We start from the raw sequence: 27,906 nt of genomic DNA, 5'->3' as shown, positions 1-27,906 counted from the left end.
ATATTTTGATACAGAAGTATGGACCACACAGGTAAAGGTATAAACTTATGCATTTTAGGGTATGTAAGGGTTGGAAAAACACACACCAAGAGAAAAAGTAAAAAAATTTTTTTCAAAGATGTCTTATAATTGCTTTAAAATTCCATTAAGACAGGCAGTATAAACCGAAAGGAACAGATTACTTACAGATTTCAGCTGAATACCCTGCCGTATCTGGTCTAAAAGCGCATCCCTTCCAGAGCAGGACACCGGTCGACTGTTCTGTTCCACTTTTTTTAGCTGAGCACCCTCTCTGATTTGATCTAAAAGAGCTGCTTTGCTTCCTGCAGAAGTTGGAACCTGATGGTCACCATCGGAAGGGAGGCCGGGGGGAGGTGGCGGCCCCGGCGGCGGGGGAGGTGGAGGCGGCGGGGGCGGTGCCGCCGGCCCCGCCACCGACATTGGCGGAGGAGGTGGCGGCGGCCCGGAAGGCGCTGAGGAGGGAAGGGCCGGAGGAGGGGGAGGGTACATCCTGTTTGGCGGTGGCGGAGGCACCCCGACACCTGGCCTGGACGGAGGCGGCGGTGGCGGCGCAGCCGAGGGAGCTCTTGAAGGGGGCGGGGGAGGAGCCCCTCTTCCCCGGGCAGGAGGGGGAGGAGGGCCCGAACTGTGCGGAGGCGGCGGGGGAGGAGGCGGCCCTCCCCGGGACGGTGGTGGAGGTGGTGGTGCTGCAATGAAAACAGAAAAAGAAAAGCATGCTTTCCCCCCCCAAAACATGACACTGAAAAAGCGGCTCATTTCAACATGTATTAAAAAAAACCAATATGAGGGGGAAAAAAGAGGCCTCATCTTTGTATGTTACTTTACAAAGATACCTGGGCACAGATGATATCTTACAACTCTGTTTGGGACTACTCGGCCTGAAGATCGCCTTCGTGGTCTATCTTGAAAAAATACTAGCTAAAATAGTAGAATTTAGTTTTTAGGAATCAGCACCACTTATCAAGGTAAGGGAATAAACACATTTTTATGTAATAATAATAAAACTATAACAATGATATCAAACATTTTGGGCAATAAGCGACATTTTACATTTTCATAAAAATGGATACCTTCTCTCTTTAAAGAATCAAGTATATTTAGTTGTTTTATAAAATTAATTTACATTCAGAATTAAATAGCTAATGTAGTATAATCTATTAGAATTTATTCAAGTTAATCTGAGCTAAACTCAAAACTTTTTGACAATGTAAATCTTTGTCACCTAACTTACATTTGTAATTTATATTGTCCTACATTTTTACATGTATAGAACATATAATAACATATAATACAAGTTATGTAATAAATATATATTATAGTGATATATAATACAATATATCATGTATATATTGTATCTGTTGTACTACATTAATAAAAGATGGTCAGCAATTCCAGTGATGGCATTAAGGGAGGCTGGTTGCTCAGCTGAAATGTTCAACTACTTATCCATTAACAAATTAACTGAGAATTTCTAAACACTGTAAAATTAAAGTTATTAATAAAATATTAACATTATCCTGGTAGTAATGACATATACATTCTTATTTTACTTAAGGGAAAATGTAAGCTAAAATAGAGAAACAAATTCAAAGTACAAAATTTATTACATTTCTAGAGACATGATTTTACCAACAGCATACACAAACTTACATAATAATGAACTTCATTATTTCTCCATTCATTTAAAGAGTGACTAGAAAAAATAACTATTTTTAGGAATAAAGAAATCCTAAAACCCATAACAGCTATTTGTATTTACTGGTACCAACTAATATATTATTGATGGATATTTCGACAATCTATATAATAAAAATACCTACCTTAATTTCAAATAATAATAGGCTCAGATGCTCAATAATGCAATGATACCAGAGAAGAAAAGGCCCCCCTCAGTTCAAAGGAAATCAAACATTATCTTCTGATTTTATTTGGGACTATCATGGAAATACACTCTAAAATATGCTATCAAATATAGTCATAAACATTAGATGAAATATATGGAAAGGCCAAAGCTCACAAGGGTACTGTCTCCGGGCATAGAAACTTTTAAAACTGGAAATAATATATAGTTGCAAACAGGACAGTCATCCTACTTGGATACAGGCCATCACTGAGGGAAGTTCCTATGATTTACACTCAAGGCATACTGGAGATCTGGGTGTTGCAGCTAAGGTTCACCCAATTTTCTCACCAGATCCAAGGCAAGGAGGTTTAAACTTGCTAAAACCAAATTCTTTTCCTAACATAATTTGTAATAACAGGGTAAAACCAAGAGGATATGGCATATGTATATTATGTATACTCCCTGAATAAGATAGTACATCAAATCCTTCAAGCAGATACAAAGATTTCATTTTAATCAGCTGAGGTTTACATTTCAAAAATCAATGTTGTCTGAACTAGCATTTTTATGATTTAGTTGTTTGTTAATCAAGAGGAAAAGGACCCACTCTATTCTACTACAAAAGGTATTAGTCCATCATTTCCTGTGGTTTCACCAAGGACTCTGGAACCATAATCTTTTCTATGTACAATGATGTATCTCTTCAATAGATAGATTTAAAGTTCTTTTGAACTGGGAATAAGCACATTTATTGGAATAATTTGGGACTCAGCTAATACCCATTCAAAGAGACAGTAAATTATTGTTCAGGCAAAGGGAGAGCCTTAATTGATAGTGAATAAATTATCAACTGCACCAAGTTTGGGTACAGCACAAGTTCAGCATTTCTATTATCTGAAAAGTGAGCAGTAACATCTCTGTATTTTCATGAGGAAAACATCTATTACCAACTTTCTATTTTTAAAATCTGTATTATGCCTACATAAAAAAAGGAAAGTATGCAGAAGATATGCCATATCATACCAAGGTAAAAATGTGAAAGAATTAAAACAGGAGGAGAGGAGAGATAGCACGTTAGGTTCACATGCACAAAAATGTCTGCTGAGCAGATCACACACCACTGTGAAAAAGTCTGGCGGCCTACAGATTTTCAAAACTGAGTCACACAAACACCAGAATCAGAATGACAATGATAGTTCTTAGATATTTAATAAATACATAAAGTAAAAAGCATGACACAAACGTTACAACAAATAAAACTGTTCTTACTATCAAAGCTTAGTTAGAAAAGAAGAAAGACTGAGGCTTATGGAAAAAACCCCGTCTTGATGCTGCACTATAAAGAAAAGTTGATATACTTAACTTTCAGATATTATTTCAGATCAAATTAATATTAAGAGTAATTGGTAGATAACTCTAGATATTTATTTAAGGGAATTATAAGCAGAAATTGTAAAATAATATAAATATAACTAATATTTAAAAGAAATGTAGTTTTATAGAATTCAGGAAACTACTCTCATGAAGATGAAGTAAACCAGGCAAGTATTATTCAAGACAAATTTAAACTTATGGGAATACTAACAACTCTCTGAGTAGTCATTTATAACTGCATGTTTGCTTATGTTTAGTCCTCCCCACTGCCCCAAATTAATGTAAAAATGTAAGTATATTTTATGTAGGTTATTGAAATAATGCCAATTGTGAAAAGCAATCACTAAAAATAAGTATATTAATAATAAAAACAGTGGTGCCGTTAAGAGGTAATCCACAGAATTTCAAAAAAATTATCTAAATTACAGATGAAATATGAGCTCTGACTCATATAGAAATAAACTTCCTTTTTTACTTTAGCATCTATGTAACATTAGTTACATAGCCCCAAACATTAGTTTGAATAGAAGGCAGAAAACCTTACTGGATGTTAGATTTGGAGGCAGGATAAATGAGTTGTAGCTTCTTTGAAAATAAACACATGCATAATTTAGTACACTGGGCCAAATAACATCCCCCATACATACCACTCCACTGTGGTGGACCTAAGAACAGATTATTAGAAATTAATGGACTTCAAACAATTGCAAAGACACACACACAAAAAGATACAGTGGAAATCACAAGGTCTCCTACTTTTTACAAATTTGATTACATGATTTTACAAAATAAATTTCAAGAGATTTAAGTTTTACAAAATATATTTTTATGATAACTTCATAAACTTCTCTGTCTCTAATTTTTTTTCATACTTCTGAACACACTATATGTTTTGCCTAGAAAACATTTCCTTAATAAAAATCATTAATCTGTCTTTTTATTCTTCCTCTAAAAAAATGTACCTTCTATAAAATCAATCTTGGTTGTCTAAAAGGTTTCAAACTGGGAGTTAGATTCTTGAGTATATGAATCTTGAGTATAAGTTCCCAAAGCATGTTTTATGTAATGCCTGTGAATTTTTTTTGTTTTAGGTAATTTAATTGAGGAAAGACCTTGCCTAATTTGATGTTTTAAAAGCAATTAGAATAAAAAGCAGTAATAGTAAGTTTAAAAAACAAACTCAATTAAGTTAATACAGACAACTCTCAGTTACAGATATTCAGGTGAGAGGGCAGCAGTATGGACTAACAAATGTCAAGAGTATTTATAAACTTATAAATTCAGAGAACTCAGAGAGACCCTGAAAATATTTTGGTATAAGGTGAAGGTGAGTGGTAACAGTGGAGAAAAAGAGAGTCAAGGAACAAACTAGAGGTCCACAAGACCTTCCATCATCTGTATACTAACTGTAACTACAACTCATTCTGGCCGCATTAAAAAACAATAATGTTGCTGTGCCCCAGATGTTTTTATTAAAAATCCACAGAATTTGGAAATGTAATCTCTTCATGAAATAAGATAAATTAGCATCATACTAGTTTCAGTGGGACTAGCATTGTGTTTCCACAACAGTAATTATGACTGTATACTTGTTTATATACCTGTTGTCACACCAGACTAAGATTTCTGGGGGCAGAAACCGTACCTTTATATCGAAATATCCTGAGTAGAGACCAGTGCTGACATAACAATGTTTACTGAATATATGAATGAGTGAATGAATGAACATCAGCAGTGAAAAAGATACAGGTAAGTCAAATACCTAATTGAAAATGAGTTAAATTCTTCAGAAGAAAGCTATGATTAACTGGAGCTTTTGTTTTGCTACACTATCTATCATGAGTATGCAAAGACTAGGAAGAAGAAAAGTAACCCCAAATGAATAAGGTGGCAAAGAGATAACAGTTATATTAGAAAACTCAGAATTAACTGTATTTGCATTTTACTGTGATAATTATTAAGATATGACCAAAAAACAAGGTGATTTAAATAAAATATCAGATCTTAAAAGGTTGCAAGTTGTTTGTGCTCTCAGGTACCGAATGACAAATTTTATACTTTAGCCAAGAAAAAAAATGTATTTCAAAATAAATAGATTTTTCATTATTTATATTCTGAAAATGCTTATTATACATTACAGAATTCATGATTATATTTAAATTACTACTTCTGAATTGTAATAAAAACAACATTGATAGTGGTCTCTAAGATTCAGTAAGTGAAATATTATGCAACTATTATTTTTTATTCTAAAACAAATAGCCAGAAGATTTTGTATGAATTTTCATTAATTTAATATAAGACTTTTTAATGATAAGGAAAGCCTTGACAAGTTTTTCAATTATACTGAAATAATGTAAAACACAGTACACTGGGCCAAACTAGTTCTCCATAAATTTGAACATTCTGCTTAAGGAAGGTTCACGTGAATGTATGTAGCTGTCATCCATGAAACTGACCTCAAAAGAGTCAAAAGAAAAAATAGATCAGAATGTCTGAATAGAAATAAAAGTTACCTTGCCTTCGTAGTTCATTTTTAACAGCTTCAACACCTCCTGTTTTTTCAATGAAGTCATATATAACTTTTGATGTTTCTCTGTCTTTAAGTTGTGCCTCTGAGATTCCACACAGATCAAAAAGATTCTTCAATTCTGGATCCAAATTATTCAGCTACAACAGACAAAATAACTGCTAACTATAAAACCTATGTCAAATTTTTTACAATAGCAAGTTGAAATATTATTCTCATATCTATGCCCTTTATGAAATTATTTTCTTTTATGTTTATAAATTTTTAATATAGTTAATTTATATGCTAACTAAACTGTCTTACAAAAAATAGAAAAGATAAGAACAAAGAATAGGTTTTATATTTTATCTCATCTCTTTGTTCCCTACCTTTAAAAAGAAGGCATATCATTTAAAGTTTTACTAATCCTTCCATGACTCAGACACCTCTAATGCTCACCTACTATTCCACCTTGTCCTAAATAAGATTTAGGTATAATCACAAATACCACAAAAAAAGTAAATCATTTGAAAATTTGAGGTCAAGGACCTCTTTATGACCCAAGCACCCTGTACAGTGCCCAACACAAAGAGGCACTCAAAAACACTGTGGTGTTAACATTGTAGTTCTAACAAAAATAACCAAAATAATTTTTGACCCCAATCACAAATAATATTTCTTTTCAAATAATTTTTCCAAACCCTGATTATCTGCCAAATGTTAAATACGTAACTTAGGTAACCAAGTTTCAACTATTTTGCTCACAATGCTATAAATTAATGAATGATGAAATTGCCAAAAAGAATAATAGAATAAAAAGATCTAGATAATTTTAACAATTGGATATTCAGAATTTTATTATAGTACTTTCCAGTAATTTGGCATATATTCCCCTTGAATGATCACTTTGCAGAAATAATTTTCTTCTCTTGGCTTTCAAAACATAGAGTTTTTACATTATAGTAGATAAAGCCAAGGAGTTAAAAAAAACTTTCTCTTTAGAGACTTAGCCATCAATGATAGAACAGTCTATGATTTAAAACCTCAGTGGAATATGAACATAAATACAAGCACATTCCAATAAACACTAGAGTTAACAAAAATGAATAAGAATAAAAGTCTAAAGATAGGCCATGACATTCCCACATATTTAGAATAATAATGCTTATGGCTTGAAAAGACACTTACATCAAAGCCAGTATTCGGATCCCAACCAACATGTCCAATGTGCCTAAAGCAGTAGATAGAAAAATATAGAAAAATAAAATGCATAAATGGCATTAAAAACCTAATATATATGAAATCCAATCCACTCAGTGAATTTTTGGCCTGAACTAACAGTTCTCATAGACATAACCATATTCAGGGAAAAACTGTACAAGTAGTCAAGAAACCAGGATTCTAGCCCAGGCTCTGCTACTAATTGGGCTGTAACATTTTTACACAATCTTTCTGAGTATCCATTTCCTTAACTGACAAACTAGCATAAGAACACAAGCATTATATGTATGAGAGGACAGGTGTTTTGTAATGAAGTAATGAAATAATGGATAAGAGAATGCTTGAAATATGTCAAATAAATACCAAAGGTATGATGCCTACTATAGACTGAGTGTGTCTTCCGAAAATTCCTATCTTGAGACCTAATCCCCAATGTGATAGTTCTTGGAGATGAGGATTTGGGGAGGTCATGAGAGTGGATTCCCCAAGAATGGGATTGGTGCCCTTAAGAAAGAGGTCCTGGAGAGCTCTCTCGCCCTCTTCCAACATGTGAGGACACAGTGAGAAGATGGCTGTCTATCAACCAAGAAGTGGGACCTCACAAGACACCGAATCTTGCCTGCCTCTTCCTTTCTCACAGCCTCCAGAACTGTAAGAAATAAATTTCTGTTGTTTATAAGCTACCCAGTCTATTGTATTCTGTTAGCAGCCCAAACAGATTAGGACAATGCCTTTAGGCAATTTCCAAATATCATTTATAGGGAAAAGTGAGATTTCCTTTTCATGTCCAACAATTAGTTGAAAAAACAACTCTAATTTTTCTTTTCTCATGGGTGGAAAAGTAAATAAACTAAGATTAATAAAACGTCTATTGAGCAATAGCCTTTAAAAAACTCCAACAAAATTTATAGCTGAAAAGGTATGCAAGTGATAAATATAAGGGTTCTCCCAAAAAGCAAACCAAACTTTCTAACTAATTTAAAAAATCAAGAGCAGAAATGAGTAAATCAAAAGTAAAGATAAGAATAATAAAAGAACTGTCTTACTGGAAATTGCTTGGTGTTCCAATATCTGCCTTAGTTAATCTCTTCTTTTTAGCTTTTCCTTTTTTCTTTTCTTTGGTATGGGAGATGTTGTTGACTTGTGGACCATAAAATCTATTTGTTGTAATTTCTGGATTTTTTATGTCAACTGTTGCCATGGGTAGATTAGGACCTGCAAATAAAGTCAAAATAATATAAAAGGGATATAATTTAAGATAACAATTATTACAATCATAATTTATAATTTAAATATTTTTTTCCTGCGGTAGGACCACTTCATTACTATAAATTATTTAAATTTTAAACCTGCATGTTAATTTTTTATAATTTCAAAAATTCCTATATTTCCAAAGTCTATAATAAATTCTTTTTTTTTTTTAAAGTGTCTGTCTTTAATTCCATATAACTTTCTTACAGATTATACCATCAGTTACCTGAAGTGAAAAAGCAAAAGAGAAAGCAAAGCAAGACGCATATGCCCAAAACAGAGCAAGGGCAAAAGAATTTCATAAGGTGAGCAGCCACCGCTCCCCCCAATTTTTTATGTCTAAGGCACATCAGAACTATAACTGATAAATGTTATTATTCCCTCCACAGAAAACATTAGAGACACTTCGAGCCAAAAATATATGCTGACTTTCCGTACAAAGTGTAAAGGGTTTTTTTTTTTATTATGTGTAACACAAAGTTATTTAAGTCAATAAATTTTTAAGGAATTTCACACGTTCTGATTCTTTCCACTGCCAATCACCTTAGTTCCTCCAAACTCATAATCTTCAAGATAAAACAGCCCTTTCAAAAAGAAGTTATCATGTGAGTCAGCCCACAATTCTTTTAGTTAGGCTTCTTTGATCTCCAATGAAATATGGACACACTTCAAAATTCCCCACCTGTAAGTTTTGGGATCCAATTTCCTCAAGCAATTTACTTTAGGACCATGTTTAGGGTCAGGAGATGGATCTGCCTGGTTCTGAATTTGACACCCTCTAAAAACATATTAGGTTCAAATCATAGTGACTCCTAAGCCATCACAACCTAGTACAGATCATTGGGATATGCCAATACCTAAGATAAAAAGTTTGTTAGGTTTTTCACAGTTTACTTGGCAGCTGTCTTGTAGTTCTTTCCCACAGATCTAACAGGTAGTTCTATGAGTAAAGGAAACCACGCAGTTAATCTATGAGGCGTTTCCAACGATGTAGGTTTACAGAAAAAGCCCCATCGGGATAGACCTCAACTATAATAAATTCTTAAACAAATTAGCATAGATACATTATTTCAAAGCAAACTCTTTTTATAACATTAAATCTCATGAATATAAATTTTCAACAAGAATTTAAATTTAATTGATCTGATCCATCAAATTTTGACTGTAACAGCCTCACATCCAACACATTACTCATTGGTAAAGTGGCATACATTACATAGGAAGAGTAAAAGAAGCATCTACTTTGTTTTAAATCTAGTAAAGAAGTCTAGTCTTACTTCTTTATTTCAACTTTATTAGTCTATGATGAACAAAAATTTATACAAATATTACTACCATTTTTTTCCAAAACTGTCATACTTAAGTCTAGTAGTATTCTCCCCATTATTATACATACACTTTGGCTAGCAGAAGTACAGACCTCAAAAATTTAAAATAGAAAAATTCTCAAAACATTCCATCTTCCACAAGGATCAACAGTAAAAAGATCTCAGGCATCTTCAGGTATTATTAATAGCATCTTCAGGAATGACACTAAACGTAGCACACAAAAATTTGTTTTGTAATTCACAAAAGTATTTTGGTCTTAAAAGTATGAGTCTGAAAGAAATATATTCATCTTAAAAATTCCTTAAAAAATTTAACCAAAGGGCAACACATGTTCCTTAGAGATCCCATTTTAACATATGATTCTCTGACATAACTTCCTATTAGACCAAATTCCTCTGAGATGATATTAATGATGACTTTTAAAATACTGTATAAAATATAATCACTACTGTGCAGAGAAACAGTCAACATAGCAGGCCTGAGACTGCTATCTTTAGAAAGGCCTGCTTTGCAAGGTTGGCCCTTAACTGGCATCTAGGATCTAGGATTTCAAGAGGGTTCCCATTATCCCCTGATAAGATGGGCTCATTGTGTCTCAACTATTTGTGCTAACAATGTGGTTTATGCTGAATACTTGCTTTCCTTCTGGGAGTCTAGAATCTTGGTATGTCCTAGACAGAAGATGCCCACGTGACTAGCCCCCAATAAACCCTAGGCACTGAGCTTCTTTAGACAACAGTTCATGTGTGTTGCAACAATTCATTGCTGGAGACATTAAGCATATCCCCTGTGACCAATGAGAGAATACTCTTGGAAGCTTGTGTGTAGTTTCCCCCAGACTTAACCCCATGTGTCTTTCCCTTTTGTTAATTTTTGTTTTATATCCTTTCACTGTAATAAATCTTTGCCATGAGTACCTCTATGTGCTCAGTCCTGTGAGCCCTAATGAATCACCAACTGGAGGAGTGGTCTGTGGAATCCCCAACGCAAGCATAGAATGGCAGACAGAAATCCCAAGACATTACAGGCTAATGTATATCGAGTGATCACTAAATGCTAACTTGACTATAATTCTTCAATTATGCTGAAAACCTCAAATGCATCCTATTCATAAAAGTTGTCTGCAATAAAATATTTACCTATATGGGAAATTATATATAACTAATTTTCTCTCCCTCAACTCTACTATTAAAGACAAAACAGAGTTAAAATAAAATTATAAATGCCATCTGCCACTTTATCAGACAAACAATTTTGAAAGAGGTGCAAAATTCATCTATTTTCCCTTAATATTCAAAGTCTAATTACATAAGTATAATAATGTAAATGTCTAAAGTTCTATTTATAATTTCACACAAAATTCCATGGGAAGTTGCTCATATTGGCAAGAAATAAAAATTCTTCTTGGAAAAAATGGAAGCTAGTGAACAATACGGATAAAACCTTTAAAAGCTGATTCAGTGTCAAGGAATAATCTGAAAATAATTGGATCAAAAGTTAAAGGTTAGTTAAACAATAAAGAAGGCTTATTAAATAGCAGATGAAAAACTGGATTTTCAAACTGGTTCAGATTCAAGATTTCAGAATTCACTGTAGTTTCACAAAATAAGGGACTTATTAAAAATATCCAGAATTTGAGCGTTAGAGGGTTGAATTGGGGTGATACTAACATTTTCATAGACTTAATCTAGTAATATGTTTTCACTTCTCATTCTTCCCTTTCTGCTTTCTCTCCTCTTATAGTTTATCATTACCAATCATCATCAGCAACACCATCCAAATTAAGATGTTGCAAATTATTACTCTCCTATCTTTACACTTAATAACATTTAAGAACTTCCTTGAGACAGATTTAGGTAAGTCAGAGTTAGGCACTCTCTTTATACATGTCATCCTTCCTGAAATAGGTGTCCAAATAGTAATAATGAAGGAACAACCAGATTCACCATTAAAAAATAACAAAAAATTTGGGAATTCCCTGGCGGTGCAGTGGTTAGGACTCTACGCTTACACTGCAGGGGGCCGGGGTTTGATCCCTGGTCAGGGAACTAAGATCCCTCGAGCCATGTGGCATGCCAAAAAAATGGAAACAAAAATTTTAAAATTATAATTAGTTTTTAGGAAAAAAACAAAAATAAAAACATTTTGATGCTACTTTAGTTTACATAAAAGTAACCAATTATACTATGGATGTCATAAATGCTATAGAGCTAGTAAGGTTAATAGTTTAAATTATCCAAACCAGTAAATTCTTTTCTGGGAAAACAATAAAGTTAAGGTTCTTATAAGCCTGATTTATAACTCACTAGAGAAAATAACTCAGCCATCTCTGAAGAAAGCTCAAGGATGAAGAAGACAGGTATAAAATATAAGTGATACGCAGAATGAATACCAAAGTTTCCCCTCCTCTCTCTACCCCAAAATCAGGTGTGGATATATTGTTATGCATCCACCAAGCAGTTCATAAAGCTGTGGCATTAGCTCCTTAGTGTCCTTACACATGAACTTCATCAGTACTGGTTAAAACATTATTTAATTAAGTCTACATAGAAAAATCCAGATTACAGAGATGTACAGAAAATTGATATTAGCTGGGAAATTAAAGAGCTTTTCTAAATCTTTCATTTTATAGATAAAAACTAAGGACAAGAAGAGTCAGGTGACCTGTCTAAAGTCACACAATTAGTGACAAAGGGAAAGGTGGACTCTACTATCTTGGTTCCTACTCCACTACTCTTTCTATTAACTATTATAACTTTTTTCACAAAAGTTAAATGACAAGGTGATTGATAATCCTAACTTTACAAATGTTATATTTTATTTCTTTACCAATTTATCAGTTCTCTTAGTTTGCAGTCCAACAGTTCATCATTCAAGAAATACTTACGAATAACTTTCAAAATTTAGAAAAAAGGCTTTTTACACATTTAAGAGATTAGGTATTTGGATATTCCTGTTGACAAGCGTCATTTTACAGTTTGAAGATGTTAGGAAATAAATTTAAAATAATGTTCTAAAGCCCAATTAAATATTTGTTTCAAAAGTGACAGACCAAAAAAGTGATAAGTTGTATAAGGCACAGAGTCATTTTTTAATAAAGTTTATGAAAGATATGGTAATGGAAATACTCAAATCATATCTAGTAAAGTTTAATTATTCCATTTCTGAAATTACACTCATCCTAAGAACATGTACTAAGTAAATAGATAATAAAGGGGACTGTTTCCCTTCTTTTTCAAAAAGCAGTCAAAAGACAAATTACCTTCTTCTGATTAAGGACAACTGTCAGAGAAAAGATTTTTTAATATTCTCACTGAACAGCATTTCTAGTTAATTTTAAAACTAAAAGAACAAACTAAAGTCTTCCCCTTAATTACATAAAAAGCAGAGAGCTCTCACCAAGGTAAAATAGTTGAGAAATAGGGGGCCTAGAGGCCTCTAATGTCAAGCAGTCATGAAGCTGAGAACAAATCATTGGAAAGCATCTAAGCTAAAAGGTGAGACTGACCAATAAAGAAAAAAAAGAAAAATATATGGATTAGGAGTTAATGAGGAAGACACTGAATTGTATTTCAGGAATATATGTTACTTCTACATAAAGTGTCTTTTTAATAGTTAACAATGTGAAAAAGGTTTGCTAAACTGATCTTCTAAATGAGGATCTGGGACAAAGCTCCTGTATGGACACTGCTAGGCAGTTAAGGTGTCCACTGCCACCTAGTGGCAGTGCAGCAAATGCAAAAAAGTAATATGCCACCTGCAAAATAGTGGTCTCCACACCATGAGGAGAGCAAGGCAACCCACTGCACAGCAGGAGAAAATATTAGCACTTCTATTAATAATTATGTTATGTATATTTTAAAAATATATAAGTATGCAAATATTGTCAAGACATGCTGTATAATTTCGCATTTTAACAATGCCATTTTTTTAAACTCTTTCATTTAATGAAAAAAAGTTTGGCACCACTGTATCAAAGGGTTAAAACTTTAGATCTAAAGATTTAAAACCAAGAACAAACTCAGAGAAAGAAACTGCATTTAATTATGAGTATCTCTCTTACTATGGGTAATAAAATTGTAAGACACCATTGTCATAAAGAATATCCAAATTCTATTATGGATTAGGTGCCTTTTCAAAAATATATTTTATATGTATTGAAAAGATTAAATTTTAAAAAAATCATGAAGTATTTACATCCTTAACTTTAATTATATTATTTGTACAACATCCACACTTTAAAATCTCACTCAGGTTACTTTCCCCAAAGATGGTACCACTAGGAAGCCTTCTGCACTGGTATTTAATATATGCTCACAGAATGCCAAATAGTTTAATAAATTAAAAAAGACATTAAAATATTGAGCACAGAACAAGGGGGGAAAATTCTAACGCCACATTAAAGGTTCACGGATGAAGGACTTCTGGCTCAGCTGCTTCTGCTTCCTTTGTTTCTGTGACATACTAGCTGCATACCTCAAGGCATGTTACTTACTCTCTCCAGGTCTCAGTTTCTCCTTCAAAATCATCTTGACACAGCACAGTGGTTAAGGGGGCAGGCTCTTGAGTTAGAACACTTGAGACTGAATCTTGCTCCACTTTCCTAGTTTTTTGTGACCCTAAGCAAGTTACCTATTTGTGCCTGTTTACTCATCTGAAGTAGGGATGATAGCAGCTACTTCATATGGTTTCTGGACAGTGCCTGGCAGGTAGTAAGTGATCACTAAATAGTAGCTGCTATTATTATCACTGTCATTGTCTTCATCATGATAACTATACTGATTAAGCACCATGCTAAACACTTTGATTACTTCATTTATCTCCAAGCAGCCCTATAACGTATTAAAAATTTCCATTTAAAAGAGAAAGTCAAAGTATACAACACTTGGCACATGGTAAGCACTACTGAAGGTACAGTCAGAGTTTTTTTAAATTATACTTAAGTAAGTAAACCAAAATTTAATACAGCAATATTTGGTTCATGTTTTTGTATCAGGAAAACAAATTTAAGGACAAAATCAGAAGGCAATATATTGGTTTAAAAGAAAAAATACCCAACAACCACTAACAGTTGTCATATATTAAGGACTCTGTACTATATTAAGTGTTTCCCTGAATAATCACTCTAAATTCTGATGAGAGAATTTGAGATGCCTTTAAAAAGCAGCAGCTATATTCCCCATTATAACGAAGGCTCCTGGAGCAATGTTCTTTACTATCATAGGGTCAGGGGTCCCACTTCAATCTGATGAAATCCACGGATCCTCTCTCCCCAGAGAAAAGAACATATATACTTACAATATTTGGCACAAAGTTTCAGCGAGGGTTTATGGGGCCCAGGATGAGACTCTATGCCCTAGAGATCTGGGACCTTCGTATTCTGCTTTTATTCTTTGGTATAAATATATATATTTTAAATGAATCCATATTACTTCAAGTATTCGTTAGCAAATTAAGGAGAATTATGTACAGCTACTATGTGTTCTAAACGCACCAGCACAGTAAGCATAGCTACTATTTGTTTAAACACACCAGAATAGTTAAGTGTTCATTCTTGAAAGGGACTAGTTTTATATTCCCAGTATGAAGTAATCTTTTGAAATAAGAAAAAAAAAGACTAACATGAAAATAGGAAATGAACAAATATGCTAGATAAAACTTACCACTTTTAAGGAAGACATTAAGACCAGGTTGTACAATTTCTAAACTTAAACAACTGTGAATAAGGAATTAAGATATAAGTAATAGTGATATTCACCCTATACAGTCTTCCCTCATCCTAGAAAAAAGCCAAAGAATAGTACATTTCTAAGTCCCATCTGTTATTTATTTTAAAATAAGAACACAATAAACTACAGTATTTAATCGTAGATATTAAATACTAGGTATTAATATATGATACATGTTTCCACAAGGATTAAATTAAATCTAAAATCTTTTTGATCAATAATTATCAAAGTGCTTACCGTTTGGAGGGTCTCGTCTTTTCTCTGTTAGGAAATAAAGGAATATTATTAGACATATGCAATACAAAAATCAACATAAAAAATCAACTCATCTAAACTGTCTTATTCCTACGTCCATATATAAGTGGTTAACAAGTTTCTCTGAGGAACTGACATTGGAGCAGACATTTGAATAAAGCAAGAAAGGGAACAACATATTGAAAGGCCCTCAGGAGGGAAGAACATGAAGGAATACCATAACACTGGACTGCAGTGAGCCAAAGGAAGAGTGGAAGGAGAGAAGTCAGAAGGAGAACCAGGGAACTGGAGCGTGTAGGGTCCCACAGGGCATGGGTTAAGGAATATAGTGTTCTATACATGATAGGAAGCTCTTACAGGTTTTTGAATAGGGGAAGTGACATGATCCAATCTATGTTTTTAAAAGTTTTGCCTGGTTACTATGTGGGAGAGAGCTACTAGGGGGCATACAGTGACAGCAGGGAGTCCGTCATAGTCCCGATGACAGACAACGGTAGCTTGGATTAGGGTGGTAGCAACAGAGGTGGTGAGACAGATCCAGGACTTGTTTTTGAAGATAGAGAAAATGGGACTCACTGATAGGGCTTATGAAGAACCACTGTGAGCCAGACTGACAAGGTGGAGCCAACGCCTTTTACTGGGATGGGGACGGCTAGGAGAGGAGGAGGAGCAGGTCGAACTGGGGCTTGGGAAACACGGGTCAGGTGTTCTGCTCACACATACTAGGTCTGAAGGCTATTCTGACACCCAGCTGGAGCACACAAGTCTGAAAGTCAGGGGCGAGGTCAACAGGAGAGAGAAAACTGTGGGAGTCAGCAGTATATAGACAGTGTTCAAAGCTATGGGACTGAATGAAAGCATAAAGATAATGAAAATACCTAGAGATGCCTGAGCTATGGGGGAGACCAAAATAATACTTAGAAGCTATAGCCAATTAAGTAGGAGTAATACCAGGAGAACTTCTATTAACCCTTTGCATTCATACTCTTACATATCAGGTTTGACACAATTTTGGTTTCAAGAAAGCTCAAAACTGGTTGAAGAATTTTCAACAAATATAATTTCCACAGATTTTTCTAATACAAAAATTTCCAAAATTATAAGACAAATAGCCATAAATAATAATATAATAAAATATTTAGTTTATAAACAGCCACAATCCTAAAATTAATTGGATTTAATTGAGGGACAAGTTGAAAATCCTGGCAATGGGAAATATAAATGTATTACTCCATCTGGTGGTCTGATGAAGTAATTTTCTGAAACATTTGATGTAAGCACATCCTATCTAATGTCAATGAATGTCAAATCCCCAATTTCCAAGGTGATGTTACCTCTGCATCCACAAAGGAAATACTTCTTACATTGGCAGTGCCACAAATATGGAAATATGCTGAGATAATGTAAAGTTCAGAGTATAAGTTCTAAAAAGCAATTACTTAGAAACATGACACTATCGTGGCTTGAGAGCCATTCTTATGAAAAAAAGAGAAGGTTTGGTTGAACTAAGAATGGGAGTTGATGGTGTGATGTATTTGCTAGAAACATTAGCAGAACAGTGTTTAATCATATTAGGGGACGTTTTTAGTATCACAGTACTAGTCATACTACTGTTGGATTACTGTGTTCAAATCTGGACATCATATTTGAGCTGGACCATTTTCTCAAATCTGCATCATTTGAAGAAGACATAAAAATGTACAGGGCATTCAGAGCACAGTATATAGTGCTCTGACTACAGTATGATGAGTCTGTGAGTTATACAGTATGATGAGTCTATAAATCATATCATGTGAGGAATAAGAAACTGGAACTGGTTAAGCTAAAGAAGTGTAGGCCTAAGGAGGGCATGGTAGATGGCTTCCAACATTAAATGGCTAATGGAAGGAAAAGAAAACACTAATTCTTTGTTGCTCCAAAAGTTGGACCCCATGCATCTAAGTTAAAGAGAGGCAAGGCTGAAGGCTGACTTAGCATGAAGGGGCTACCCCACAATCAATCAGCTGTCTCCCATATGCTGTGATCTTCTGCTTCTGAAAACACGATGCCTAAAAGCTTAGGAACTGTATAAAACAGAATTCCCATACCAGTTAAAAGACACCTTCAAGTGACCTATCTATTTCAAAAGTCAATTATTCGATATTTTAAGAAGTATTTTTTACTTTTTTTTTAATTGAAAATTTAGTCACACAGTTTGACTAAAAGAAGTCCCAGGGAGTCCCTGGCCTGGCACCACAACATGTCATTGAAATAAGAACTGAACCGTGAATTATTCCACAGAATTAAATTCTTCCACAGCATGGAATCAAGTGGTAAACACCCTTGGCCCCAAAAAGAAGTAACAAAAAACAATAGGCTCCTAATCATTCTCCTATTCACTCATGACAAGGGGGATATATAAGATGGCAGTAAGTAAGGCAACAACTTAGTTCATTTCATTTTCATTTTTACATTACCTTCCTCTCGGAAACCCATTAAAATAACAATAAACATATATAAAATGTAACACACGTGTTTACATTTCTGTTTTCAGGATCCAGTGCCTTCCTTTTTCATGACTTACTCCCTCCTATTGGTAAAGCACATCCTTGAATACAGTGATTTTCAGACTGGGGTAACATGTATACTTGGATGTACAAACTTTTCAAAGAATATATGGGCATGGTTAGTTTTAAGGGGATTTATTTGCTGATCTCAACTCCCATATGTTATTTCTCCTAAAAGTGACCTGCTTAAGAAGATGATTTTGGAGAGGTTCACCTTTCCTAATCACCCTTCTCCCACGTTACAACAGAAAGGCCTGGTATGTGACAGCTGTCAAATAGTTCCACATCAATGAATTTAAAGCTTTACACTATCCTGCGTCGTTCTCTCATTGTCTTATATGTATTAAAGTCTCATGCATTAAACTAAGTTCCTTATAATTTTACAATATACAACATTAGGGACAAAATAGAGACAAGGCAATGTTTACAGATCTTGTTTGCAACTTTGCTTATTTGCTTCTAGGCTTGCCTAAAGTATTTGTTCACAAACTATAAAATATTTTTGTAAATGTAAGTTACAAATAATGTCATAAAAATGCAAAGTTAAGAGTCAGTATATGTAAAATGTTATCAACAGAAAAGGTTATTGGAATGAGTTCTTTAATAAACCTGAAAAAAATCAGCTCTCAATGAAAACAGTATTTCTTGTAAGGTAAGGATTAGCAACTTGTTTTTTGTAAAGGGCCAGATATGCGTCACATAGTCTTTGTCATAACTAGACAACTGTGTTGTGGAAAAAAAGCAGCCAAAGACAATATGTAAACCAACAAGCATAGCTGTTTTTCAATAAAACTTTATTTACAAAAACAGATGGCAGGCCAGATCTGCCCCATGAGCCATAGCCAGCTCCTGTTTAAAGGAATTTTTGTTTAAAAAGTTTACCAGATTTCCTTTGTCGACGGCCCAACAAGTCTGTAACTGCTTTTCGAAATTTTTTTGCTTCTTCTTCATTGGCAAAATTAAGGGCAACTTGACAGGTCTGAAATATTTTCATCAAAAAAGGTAAACAACAAAAACCACAAATCTAGCTTTACTTAACAAAAAAATTAATAACCAATAAAAGTACACTCTGAAGAAGAAAAGTTTCACTTTATTAGCAGACAAGAACTTACTTTATGACTTAAAAGTTATAACTTAAGAAGGCAAAAAGCATAGAGAAGGTAGAGTAAAAGAGTACTATTAGAGAGGTTACCTATCACAGTAGACACTCAAATGTTAAACTGAATACTTCATCTTCAATTAAAAAAACAAAATAGTAAATAGAATTTGATCCTTCAAAAGAGCTCTATGAACATCTGGATTTGAAAAGGCAAATGCTGGAAACATTGATCAAATGCAGATCAACTCTATGTTTTTCAGATATTATTTAAATTATAACCTTAATTCATGTAAATTATTAGAAGTGTGGAAACACCCTGAATTATTATGGCATTTAGTCCACACTTTTATATATGTACATATATTTATATACAATCCAGAAAAATGTGAAAAATAACAAATAAGGAAGAAAACACTTTTTGAAAAGATGGACATATCATCTAATCCAACCTTTTATTGTAGAAAATTTAGGAAATACAAATATGAAAACAAAAAAAATTAAAGTCACCCATAATCCAGTCACTCAGACAAGTCCTGTGAGTATATGGTATAAAAATCCTTCTACTTATTATATTTTAGTACTCTTCTAGATCATATTCTTTCACAAAATAATTTGAACAGCAATATAATCTTCAATTTTTAAAAGTTACCATGGATTAGTGGTTTCACTTTTATAGATAAGAAAACTAAAACTCAAGAGAGGTTAAACTATTTGTCCAAAGTCACACAGAGGTAAAACTATCTAACTAAAGAAAGAGAAGACGAAAAAACAAACCTCTTTTCTACATACCAAATTACATTTACAGTACTCTTTGAAACCTTTTTTTTTCCCTTAAAATCTTAGCCATTGCTTCCTACTAAGCCATAATATGGAGGCTTTTAAAAGTAAAATAATTCTTTATATTTTATACAATGTTTACACAAAAAGCTCAAAAATACTTTCCATAGACAAATGTAACAGTAATTACATTAAACAGGGCAATAAAGAAAATATGACTTACATCTCCAGCAAAGGTATGAAAATATCCTCTAGGACTATTATATACAAAGTTATTGTATAGCTCTTGTTCCCACAATAGTTTCCCATCCTAGAAAAAAGTAAAAGTTAAAGTAAGAACTACCAATAAGTAAGCCTCTTGGGAAAAACACACACACACACACACACACACACACACACACAAAACAAAGCCGATGGGCCTTCCCTGGTGGCACAGTGGTTAAGAGTCCACCTGCCAATGCAGGGAACGTGGGTTCAGTCCCTGGTCTGGGAAGATCCCACATGCCGTGGAACAACTAAGCCCATGCACCACAACTACTGAGCCTGCGCTCTAGAGCCCGCGAGCGACAACTACTGAGCCCACGCACCACAACTACTGAAGGCCATGAGCTCTAACGCCCGCGTGCTGCAACTACTGAACCTGCATGCTGCAACTACTGAAGCCCGCATGCCTAGAGCCGGTGCTCCGCAACAAGAGAAGCCAGGGCAATGAGAAGCCCACACGCCACAATGAAGAGTAGCCCCCACTCGCTGCAACTAGAGAAAGCCCGCGTGCAGCGACGAAGACCCAATGCAGCCAATTAAAAAAAAAAAAAAGCAGATGACTCATATTAAAGAAACTTTATATTAATACTAGCTTTTACATACACACAGACCACATATATGTATAATACATAAGTAACATATCACATAATTTAGTAAGTAGTAACAGTAAATACTGGATAATGTTTCTTTCATAAAAACTACATACCAAGTGAGTTGAATTCAGTATGCTAAGATATAATCTCATTAGCCAAGCATTTCCAAATATAGTTACTTGGTCAAATACATAACCAAACACTTACTAGATCATCAACATCAGATAGAAGGGGTAGGATACTTTTATATATGCACTGATTATCAATGCATAGTTCCATCAGCAGTACCTAGACTGTATGCTATCAAATATTACAGAAGGATTTCATTCTTTTCCTCAATTCTGTAGATGCTGGGAGGGTCAAATAAGTCTTCTCTGTACTGCTCATTAACAATCTTTGAATTCCTAAGTTTTGCAGAGTGGTCTAATTAAACATTGGTATAAACAGTATCAATCACGTGCAGAAGGAGACTGAGGATTAAAGTGCACCGAGGTTAAACTATGGTTAGGAGATCCATGGTGATTGTCATATTGATAGCTGTAGTACAAGAAATATAATTAACCTTAATACCAAAGGTGGCTAATTCCAAGTACTTAGCAATGGCTATCTATAATTGGAGATGAATGGTTAGACAAATATAATCATTGCCCTATTCTGGTTTTGTTGTTGTTGTTGTTATTTTTTTTGCGGTACGCGGGCCTCTCACTGTTGCGGCCTCTCCCGCTGCGGAGCACAGGCTCCGGACGCGCAGGCTCAGCAGCCATGGCCCACAGGCCCAGCCGCTCCGCGGCATGTGGGATCTTCGCGGACTGGGGCACGAACCCGTGTCCCCTGCATCGGCAGGCGGACACTCAACCACTGCGCCACCAGGGAAGCCCCCATTGTCCTATTCTGAAATGCAAGGTTCTACATAGACCACAATTTTAAAATATTTTAAAATGTTGTACACACATTATGACCATTGTAATAGAATCCCTTTCTTCTCAGTGGAGTTATATGTACGTTTGATTTCTAAACAGTGCTTCTCCTTGGTGGTGAGAAATAAATATATCAAAGGACTTAGGAGTGTCTTTCAAACTATGCATGTGTTCCCCATCCCCCAGAATCACTGCCATAGTAAGTAAGCTACTGTTAGTAACAGGAGTATGCCACATCTCTCAGCTGTCTTGGGGTATGGAGAAGGGGATGTTACAAATTTCTAATGTACAAAGTGCAGTAACTTAAATATCATTTAATCTCAGGGGAATACTGTGCAACAGATCCAGATGGTTATCCCATTTTACAAATAAGTAAGCCGGAGCCCAGGGAAGTAAACCAGTTTGAATACAATCTGTCTAACCATAAGTATCGTCCAGGAGTTCAAACTCAGTTTTATTTTTCTGTAACTACAATCCCATTACACTTATAGCCACATATGAATATTAAGCAAGGAGGCTTACCCACGGAAAAGATTTTAAAAGATAAATGGAGACTTCATCTCAGCCAAAAAATTATTTTTAGTGACTATCAGAGATGAATTCCTGACAAAGGGCATCCAATCTAAGACAAGGTGGATTTATGTTTAAGAGTGAGGGATACAAAGCTGTGAAAATCAGAACATACCTATGTTGACAAACAACATAAAATGGGTAGCAAATACTTTATTATAGATATTGTATAATGCTTTAAACCCAGGCCGAAGTAAGTAAGTACACACCAGGCTAAATATACTTTTGTAGCTCTCTGAAAGAACTATATACACTAGTCTGTAATGGACAGGATGGGATAAGAAGAGTATCATTAGAAAAAGAGAGAATGTGGGAAAAGCTCAAGACCCAAAGGAATAAAAACAGACAAACCAACAAAACCTTTAGTGTGCAGACAGATAAAATGGGGAACTATTCATGTCCTGGTTTAGAATGTATTCCCAATTTGGTCACAGTGCCCATGGTTCAGTATCTAAAACCAAGCTTCACTCTTCTAGTGTTAACTGAAGTAGAATATAAATATTACATACAGGATAAACAAATCTATACTATTATAAATTACAATTGAGGTAGAAAACCCTACAGTTTAAGTGGAAGCAAAATAAAACTCACCTTGATATCAAATATTCTTAAAAAATAAGATCTCTGTGGATTGTCCTTAACAAGACAAGCAACACCACTGCACTTCTTTGACCACATACAGTTCCGATCTGCTGCATATAACTGTACCACTGCAGAAGACATAGTCTGCAAAATATAAAATTTATAGCCATTAGGTTCAAAATAACACTAGGATAACCATAGCTTCTGCTAACACCTTGACTGCAATCTCGTGAGAGACCCTGAACCAGGACCCCCTGCCAACCTGCTCCTAAATTCTGGACCTGAAGAAATAAACATTTATTGTTATTTTAAACTACTTTTTGAAGTAATTTCTTATGTAGTAATAACTAATATAATAACTATACTAAAAATAATTATTGAAAGCTAACATTCATTTAGGCTTAAAATGTGTAAGGAATGTGCTAATAAGCACTTTAAAATATTGGGTTGGCCAAAAAGTGCCTTCGGTTTTTAAGTAAAAATAAAAGACACATTTTTCATTTTCACCAAGATCTTTATTGAACAATATATTCATCTTTTTATTCCATCTTCCCAAAACTTATCACCTTTTTGAGCAGAGAACTGTTCCAGGTGCCTTTTACAGTCTTCCAGGGAAGTGAAATTTTTTCCATTAAAAGAATTTTGTAAAGACCAAAATAAATGGAAATCTGAATATGCAGTGTCTGGTGAATACGGTGGATGAATCAGAACTTCCCAGCCAAGCTGTAACAGTTTTTGCCTGGTCATCAAAGAAACATGAGGTCTTGTGTTATGCTGATGAAAGATTATGTATTTTCTGTTGACTAATTCTGGATGCTTTTCGTCTAGTGTTGCTTTCAGTTGGTCTAATTGAGAGCAGTACTTATTGGAATTAATCATTTGGTTTTCCGGAAGGAGCTCATAATAGAGAACTCCCTTCCAATCCCACCATATACACAACATCACCTTCTTCGGATGAAGACTGGCCTTTGGTGTGGTTGGTGGTGGTTTACTTCGCTTGCCCCACGATCTCTTCTGCTCCACATTATTGTACAGTATCCACTTTTCATTGCTCGTCACAATTTGTTTTAAAAATGGAATGTTTTCATTACGTTTAAATAGAGAAGTGCATGTGGAAATATGGCCAAGGTTTTTTCCGCTTAACTTACGTGGAACCCAAACATTAAAGCGATGAACATAAACCAAGCTGGTGCAAATGATTTTCAGCGCTTGATTTGGATATTTTGAGTATGTCGTCTATCTCCCGCATGGTATAACACTGATTATTCTCAGTTAATGTCTCGATTTGATCACTATCAACTTCAACTCGTCTACCTGACCATGGAGCATCATCCTGTGTGAAATCTCCAGCACGAAACTTCGCAAACCACTTTCGACACGTTTGATCAGTCACAGCACCTTCTCCATATGCTGCAAAATTTTTTTTTGCGTTTCGGTTGTGTTTTTACCTTTCTTGAAATAATAAAGCATGATATGCTGAAAATGTTGCTTTTTTTCTTCCATCTTCAATATTAAAATGGCTACACAAAAATTCACCAATTTTGATAAGTCTTTTTTTAATGCACACTGATATGACAGCTGTCACATACAATCTAACAAAATTGTTTGCAATGAAGTTAAAGACAATTAAGTGCTACTAGAGCCATCTTATGGAAAAAACCAAACGAACCTTTTGGCCAACCCAACATAACTCAATTGTTATTACTATTATAACCTCACTTTATGCTTGAGAAACCCAAGATTAAAGAGGATAAATAATTTGCCCAATATCACACAGCTGAGCTGAAATTCTAATCCAGGCAATTTGTGACTTTAGATCCTGTATTCTTACTCCCTGTACTATATACTGTTTTCCAATAAAATGAACATTTGATCAACAAAGTAGTAGTATCAATAAAGTCTGACATCATAAAGCAGTTAACCCCTTAAGTAAAGATACTAAGTCAAACCTGAAAGCAAGATTTATGTTTACTAATTACAGTGCTGGAAACTTTGAACATATTATCATATGAAGATAAATTCTAACATCTCCTTTTTAAAAAATAATTAATTGATTAATTAATTTTTGGCTGTGTTGCGTCTTCGTTGCTGCATGCAGGCTTTCTCTAGTTGCAGTGAGCGGGGGCTACTCTTCGCTGTGGTGCGCTGGCTTCTCATTACGGTGGCTTCTCTTGTTGCAGAGCACGGGCTCTGGGCGCGTGGGCTTCAGTAGTTGTGGCTCGTGGGCTCTAGAGCGCAGGCTCAGTAGTTGTGTCGCACGGGCTCTAGAGCGCAGGCTCAGTAGTTGTGGCGCATGGGCTTAGCTGCTCCACGGCATGTGGGATCTTTCCAGACCAGGGCTCGAACCTGTGTCCCCTGCATTGGCAGGTAGATTCTCTTAACCACTACGCTACCAGGGAAGCCCAAACATCTTTTTTAAAGATGATAAAACTGAGGGGAAAAAAAGATTTAAAGTGAACTGCACCTGGCCATACAGCTTGAAAGCTATACTGAAGATATGGAAAGTGATTTGAGTGACGACTGTCCCAATTATCCCAAGGATATACCTAACTAGTACTCTTTTAGATGCACAGTAAAGAAGCTAATTCATTACATACAATGGACACCTTAGAACGTGCATTAGGGTTTTCCAGTACACCACGCTGCCACCTCCCTCATGACTATATCATGAACCAGTGGAAACTTTCATTTAACTCTAATTTAAGTTTCCTGTATATTATAATCTAGAATGTTAACTATTCAATCCCAGTTTCTGTAAGAGTTATTAATACACCCATTACTGGTACAGCACTTACAAATCTTCTAAAAATGATAATTTCTTCTGATCCAGCAATCTCACTCCTAAATTAGAAATTAAGGAAACAATTTAAAATAAAACCAAAAATTGTATTTTTAATATAAATATAAAAACCAAAATAGTTATATGAATATATATTAATTATGGTTTTTTAAATAACCAGAAATAGGAGACAATTAAGTAACTTGGTACATCAGTTCAATGAATACTGGGCACTGTAATAAAAAACAGACTACATTAAGATTTGGAGATGACACTGTTTTGGGTTACTTAACTATGCCTAGGGAATGCCCTCCTTTGACAAGAGAATTCCAAAGACCTATTCTACACGCGAGTCTTTTCTAATAATAATAAAGTCAGAAATGTAAGATCAGTGTACTGCTGGAGATCAGAATTTCAGAAGAACTTTCTTTCCCAGATAACAGTGATCGATGCTGTTTTTAACTTTTGCAGACCAAACTCATCTTTGAATTTCATAGACGGTCATGAACAGGACACAAAGCAGCAGGAAAAGTTCCACAAGAGCCATTTTAAAAATTATGAAGATAGCTTAGAAACTAGGACATTGGGTTTTTAAAAAGTAGATTGAAGAATGTGGGTGTGCCTTTGGCCTGCTCAGAACATACCAGTGTGCTGCAAGTGCACAGTCTCAGCATGATACCTCCACAGGCCCCCTGACCCTAAACCCCTAGCACTGAAACCATCAGAAAAATGGATTTTGCATACATTATACAAAGATGTTAAAGACCAAGCTGAAAAATTTCAAAATCAGATGAGAAAATTTGTTTTCCAAGGAAAATTCATATAAATTACAGCCCTTTTTAGTATGGTGCTGTCAAACTGCAGTCATTTCTAAACAGAAAAGCAATTAGTAAACTAGATACCAAGATAAAGTTCTAAGAACCTTACTTTACGTTTTAACTAGAAAATAAGAAGTTACAGAAAAAAAATATGAAGAAAAAAATATGCTATTAAATAGAGTATGAAATTCCATTATGGAAATCCCCTTGTCAAAAGAACCAAATATAAAACCAAATGTAAAACACTGTCTGGATGTATATGTGAACTTAATAACAACAACAACAAAACCCCCCAAATCCCATTTAAACATTTACATAAATTTAAAACAAAATCTAAAACATCTGCTTTTAAGAAATAAAGACCCTGGAAACAATGTTATAATTTTCCACACAAACATGTTTGGCATTATAAACAATTCATAAACCTTTTTTTTTTTTTTTTTTTTTTTGCGGTACGCGGGCCTCTCACTGCTGTGGCCTCTCCCGTCGCGGAGCACAGGCTCCGGACGCGCAGGCTCAGCAACCATGGCTCACGGGCCCAGCCGCTCCGCGGCACGTGGGACCCTCCCGGACCGGGGCACGAGCCCACGTCCCCTGCATCGGCAGGCGGACTCCCAACCACTGCGCCACCAGAGAAGCCCCAATTCATAAACTTTTAATACTAAAGAACTCAACTAACCAGCAATTTTCAGTAATGGGATTTTCAAAATTTTGCTACAATGTTATTGTCAGTCTAAGTGTGCCTATTTCATTCCTTCTTATCTTAACCTGTCAAAAGTCTGAAAATTATATACTATAATACCTTATAAAAGCCTTTTCTGACTAATTCAGAATAATTATAGTAAATGCAAGAATAGCATAACATTTAATATACAAATGCCAGAAATAATAACAACAGTGACTATCCCTAGAACTCTAGATTGACAGTCGCTTAATTAAGTTTTTAAAAACATTCCTTCCATTCCTTTAAAGTAATTATAGCTAATCAACTCTATTACTTTTTGTCTTTCATAATCAAGAAGGTAGTCTTGAAAAACAACCTAAGGACAAGTGCTTAGGAAAGGAAACCTATTTCTTATTAGCTCAATAATGTTAGGGTTAAAATTTGTTAATTAAAAGGGGAAAAAAGTACTCTATCAATTTTTGTAGAAACAGAACCTGCCCTATCTCACACATTCCTGATATTTCAGTAGTGAGTTACTGCAATAAATAGCACATCCGTCCTCAGAACTTTCACTGTCAAGGGCAGAAATAAAATGGAGGATGAATTCTGGGATGTGAATCCCTCCCACTCTCCTTCAGCATGGCATGTCCACCTCTCTGGGGCTGACTGCACCAGTCAAGAAGTATTTGGCTGATTCTCTAGGTTGAAACGACTGCTTTTTCTTCGTGTTTCTAGAGTACCTTTTTGTGTATCTTGTATAAAATC

General features: G+C 34.9%; 1 protein-coding gene and 1 non-coding gene across 4 annotated transcripts in view; both read right to left on the bottom strand.

Annotated features, from left to right (window-relative positions):
* Nucleotides 1-27,906, bottom strand: part of WASL (WASP like actin nucleation promoting factor) — a 71,670-nt gene that overhangs the window by 17,178 nt on the left and 26,586 nt on the right. For 2 of the 3 annotated variants that reach the window (XM_060156772.1, XM_060156771.1), the window contains exons 2-10: nt 22,890-23,024; nt 20,178-20,264; nt 18,961-19,057; nt 15,515-15,538; nt 8,015-8,183; nt 6,936-6,978; nt 5,755-5,908; nt 3,886-3,903; nt 187-707 (exon numbers count right to left, since the gene is read on the bottom strand). In XM_060156772.1, coding sequence (XP_060012755.1) covers nt 187-707; nt 3,886-3,903; nt 5,755-5,908; nt 6,936-6,978; nt 8,015-8,183; nt 15,515-15,538; nt 18,961-19,057; nt 20,178-20,264; nt 22,890-23,024 — 1,248 coding nt within the window. The remainder of the gene's footprint in view (nt 1-186; nt 708-3,885; nt 3,904-5,754; nt 5,909-6,935; nt 6,979-8,014; nt 8,184-15,514; nt 15,539-18,960; nt 19,058-20,177; nt 20,265-22,889; nt 23,025-27,906) is intronic. The other variant, XM_060156773.1, reaches the window with a different exon arrangement.
* On the bottom strand, nt 9,119-9,249 carry LOC132525038 (small nucleolar RNA SNORA18). Its single transcript, XR_009542167.1, has one exon. It is a non-coding gene; the product is annotated as a small nucleolar RNA SNORA18 (small nucleolar RNA).

Source organism: Lagenorhynchus albirostris, chromosome 8 (assembly GCF_949774975.1).
Source record: "Lagenorhynchus albirostris chromosome 8, mLagAlb1.1, whole genome shotgun sequence".
Lineage (NCBI taxonomy): Eukaryota > Metazoa > Chordata > Mammalia > Artiodactyla > Delphinidae > Lagenorhynchus > Lagenorhynchus albirostris.
The sequence above is the reverse complement of the archived record's forward strand: the minus strand, read 5'-3'. Positions and strand labels throughout refer to the sequence as shown.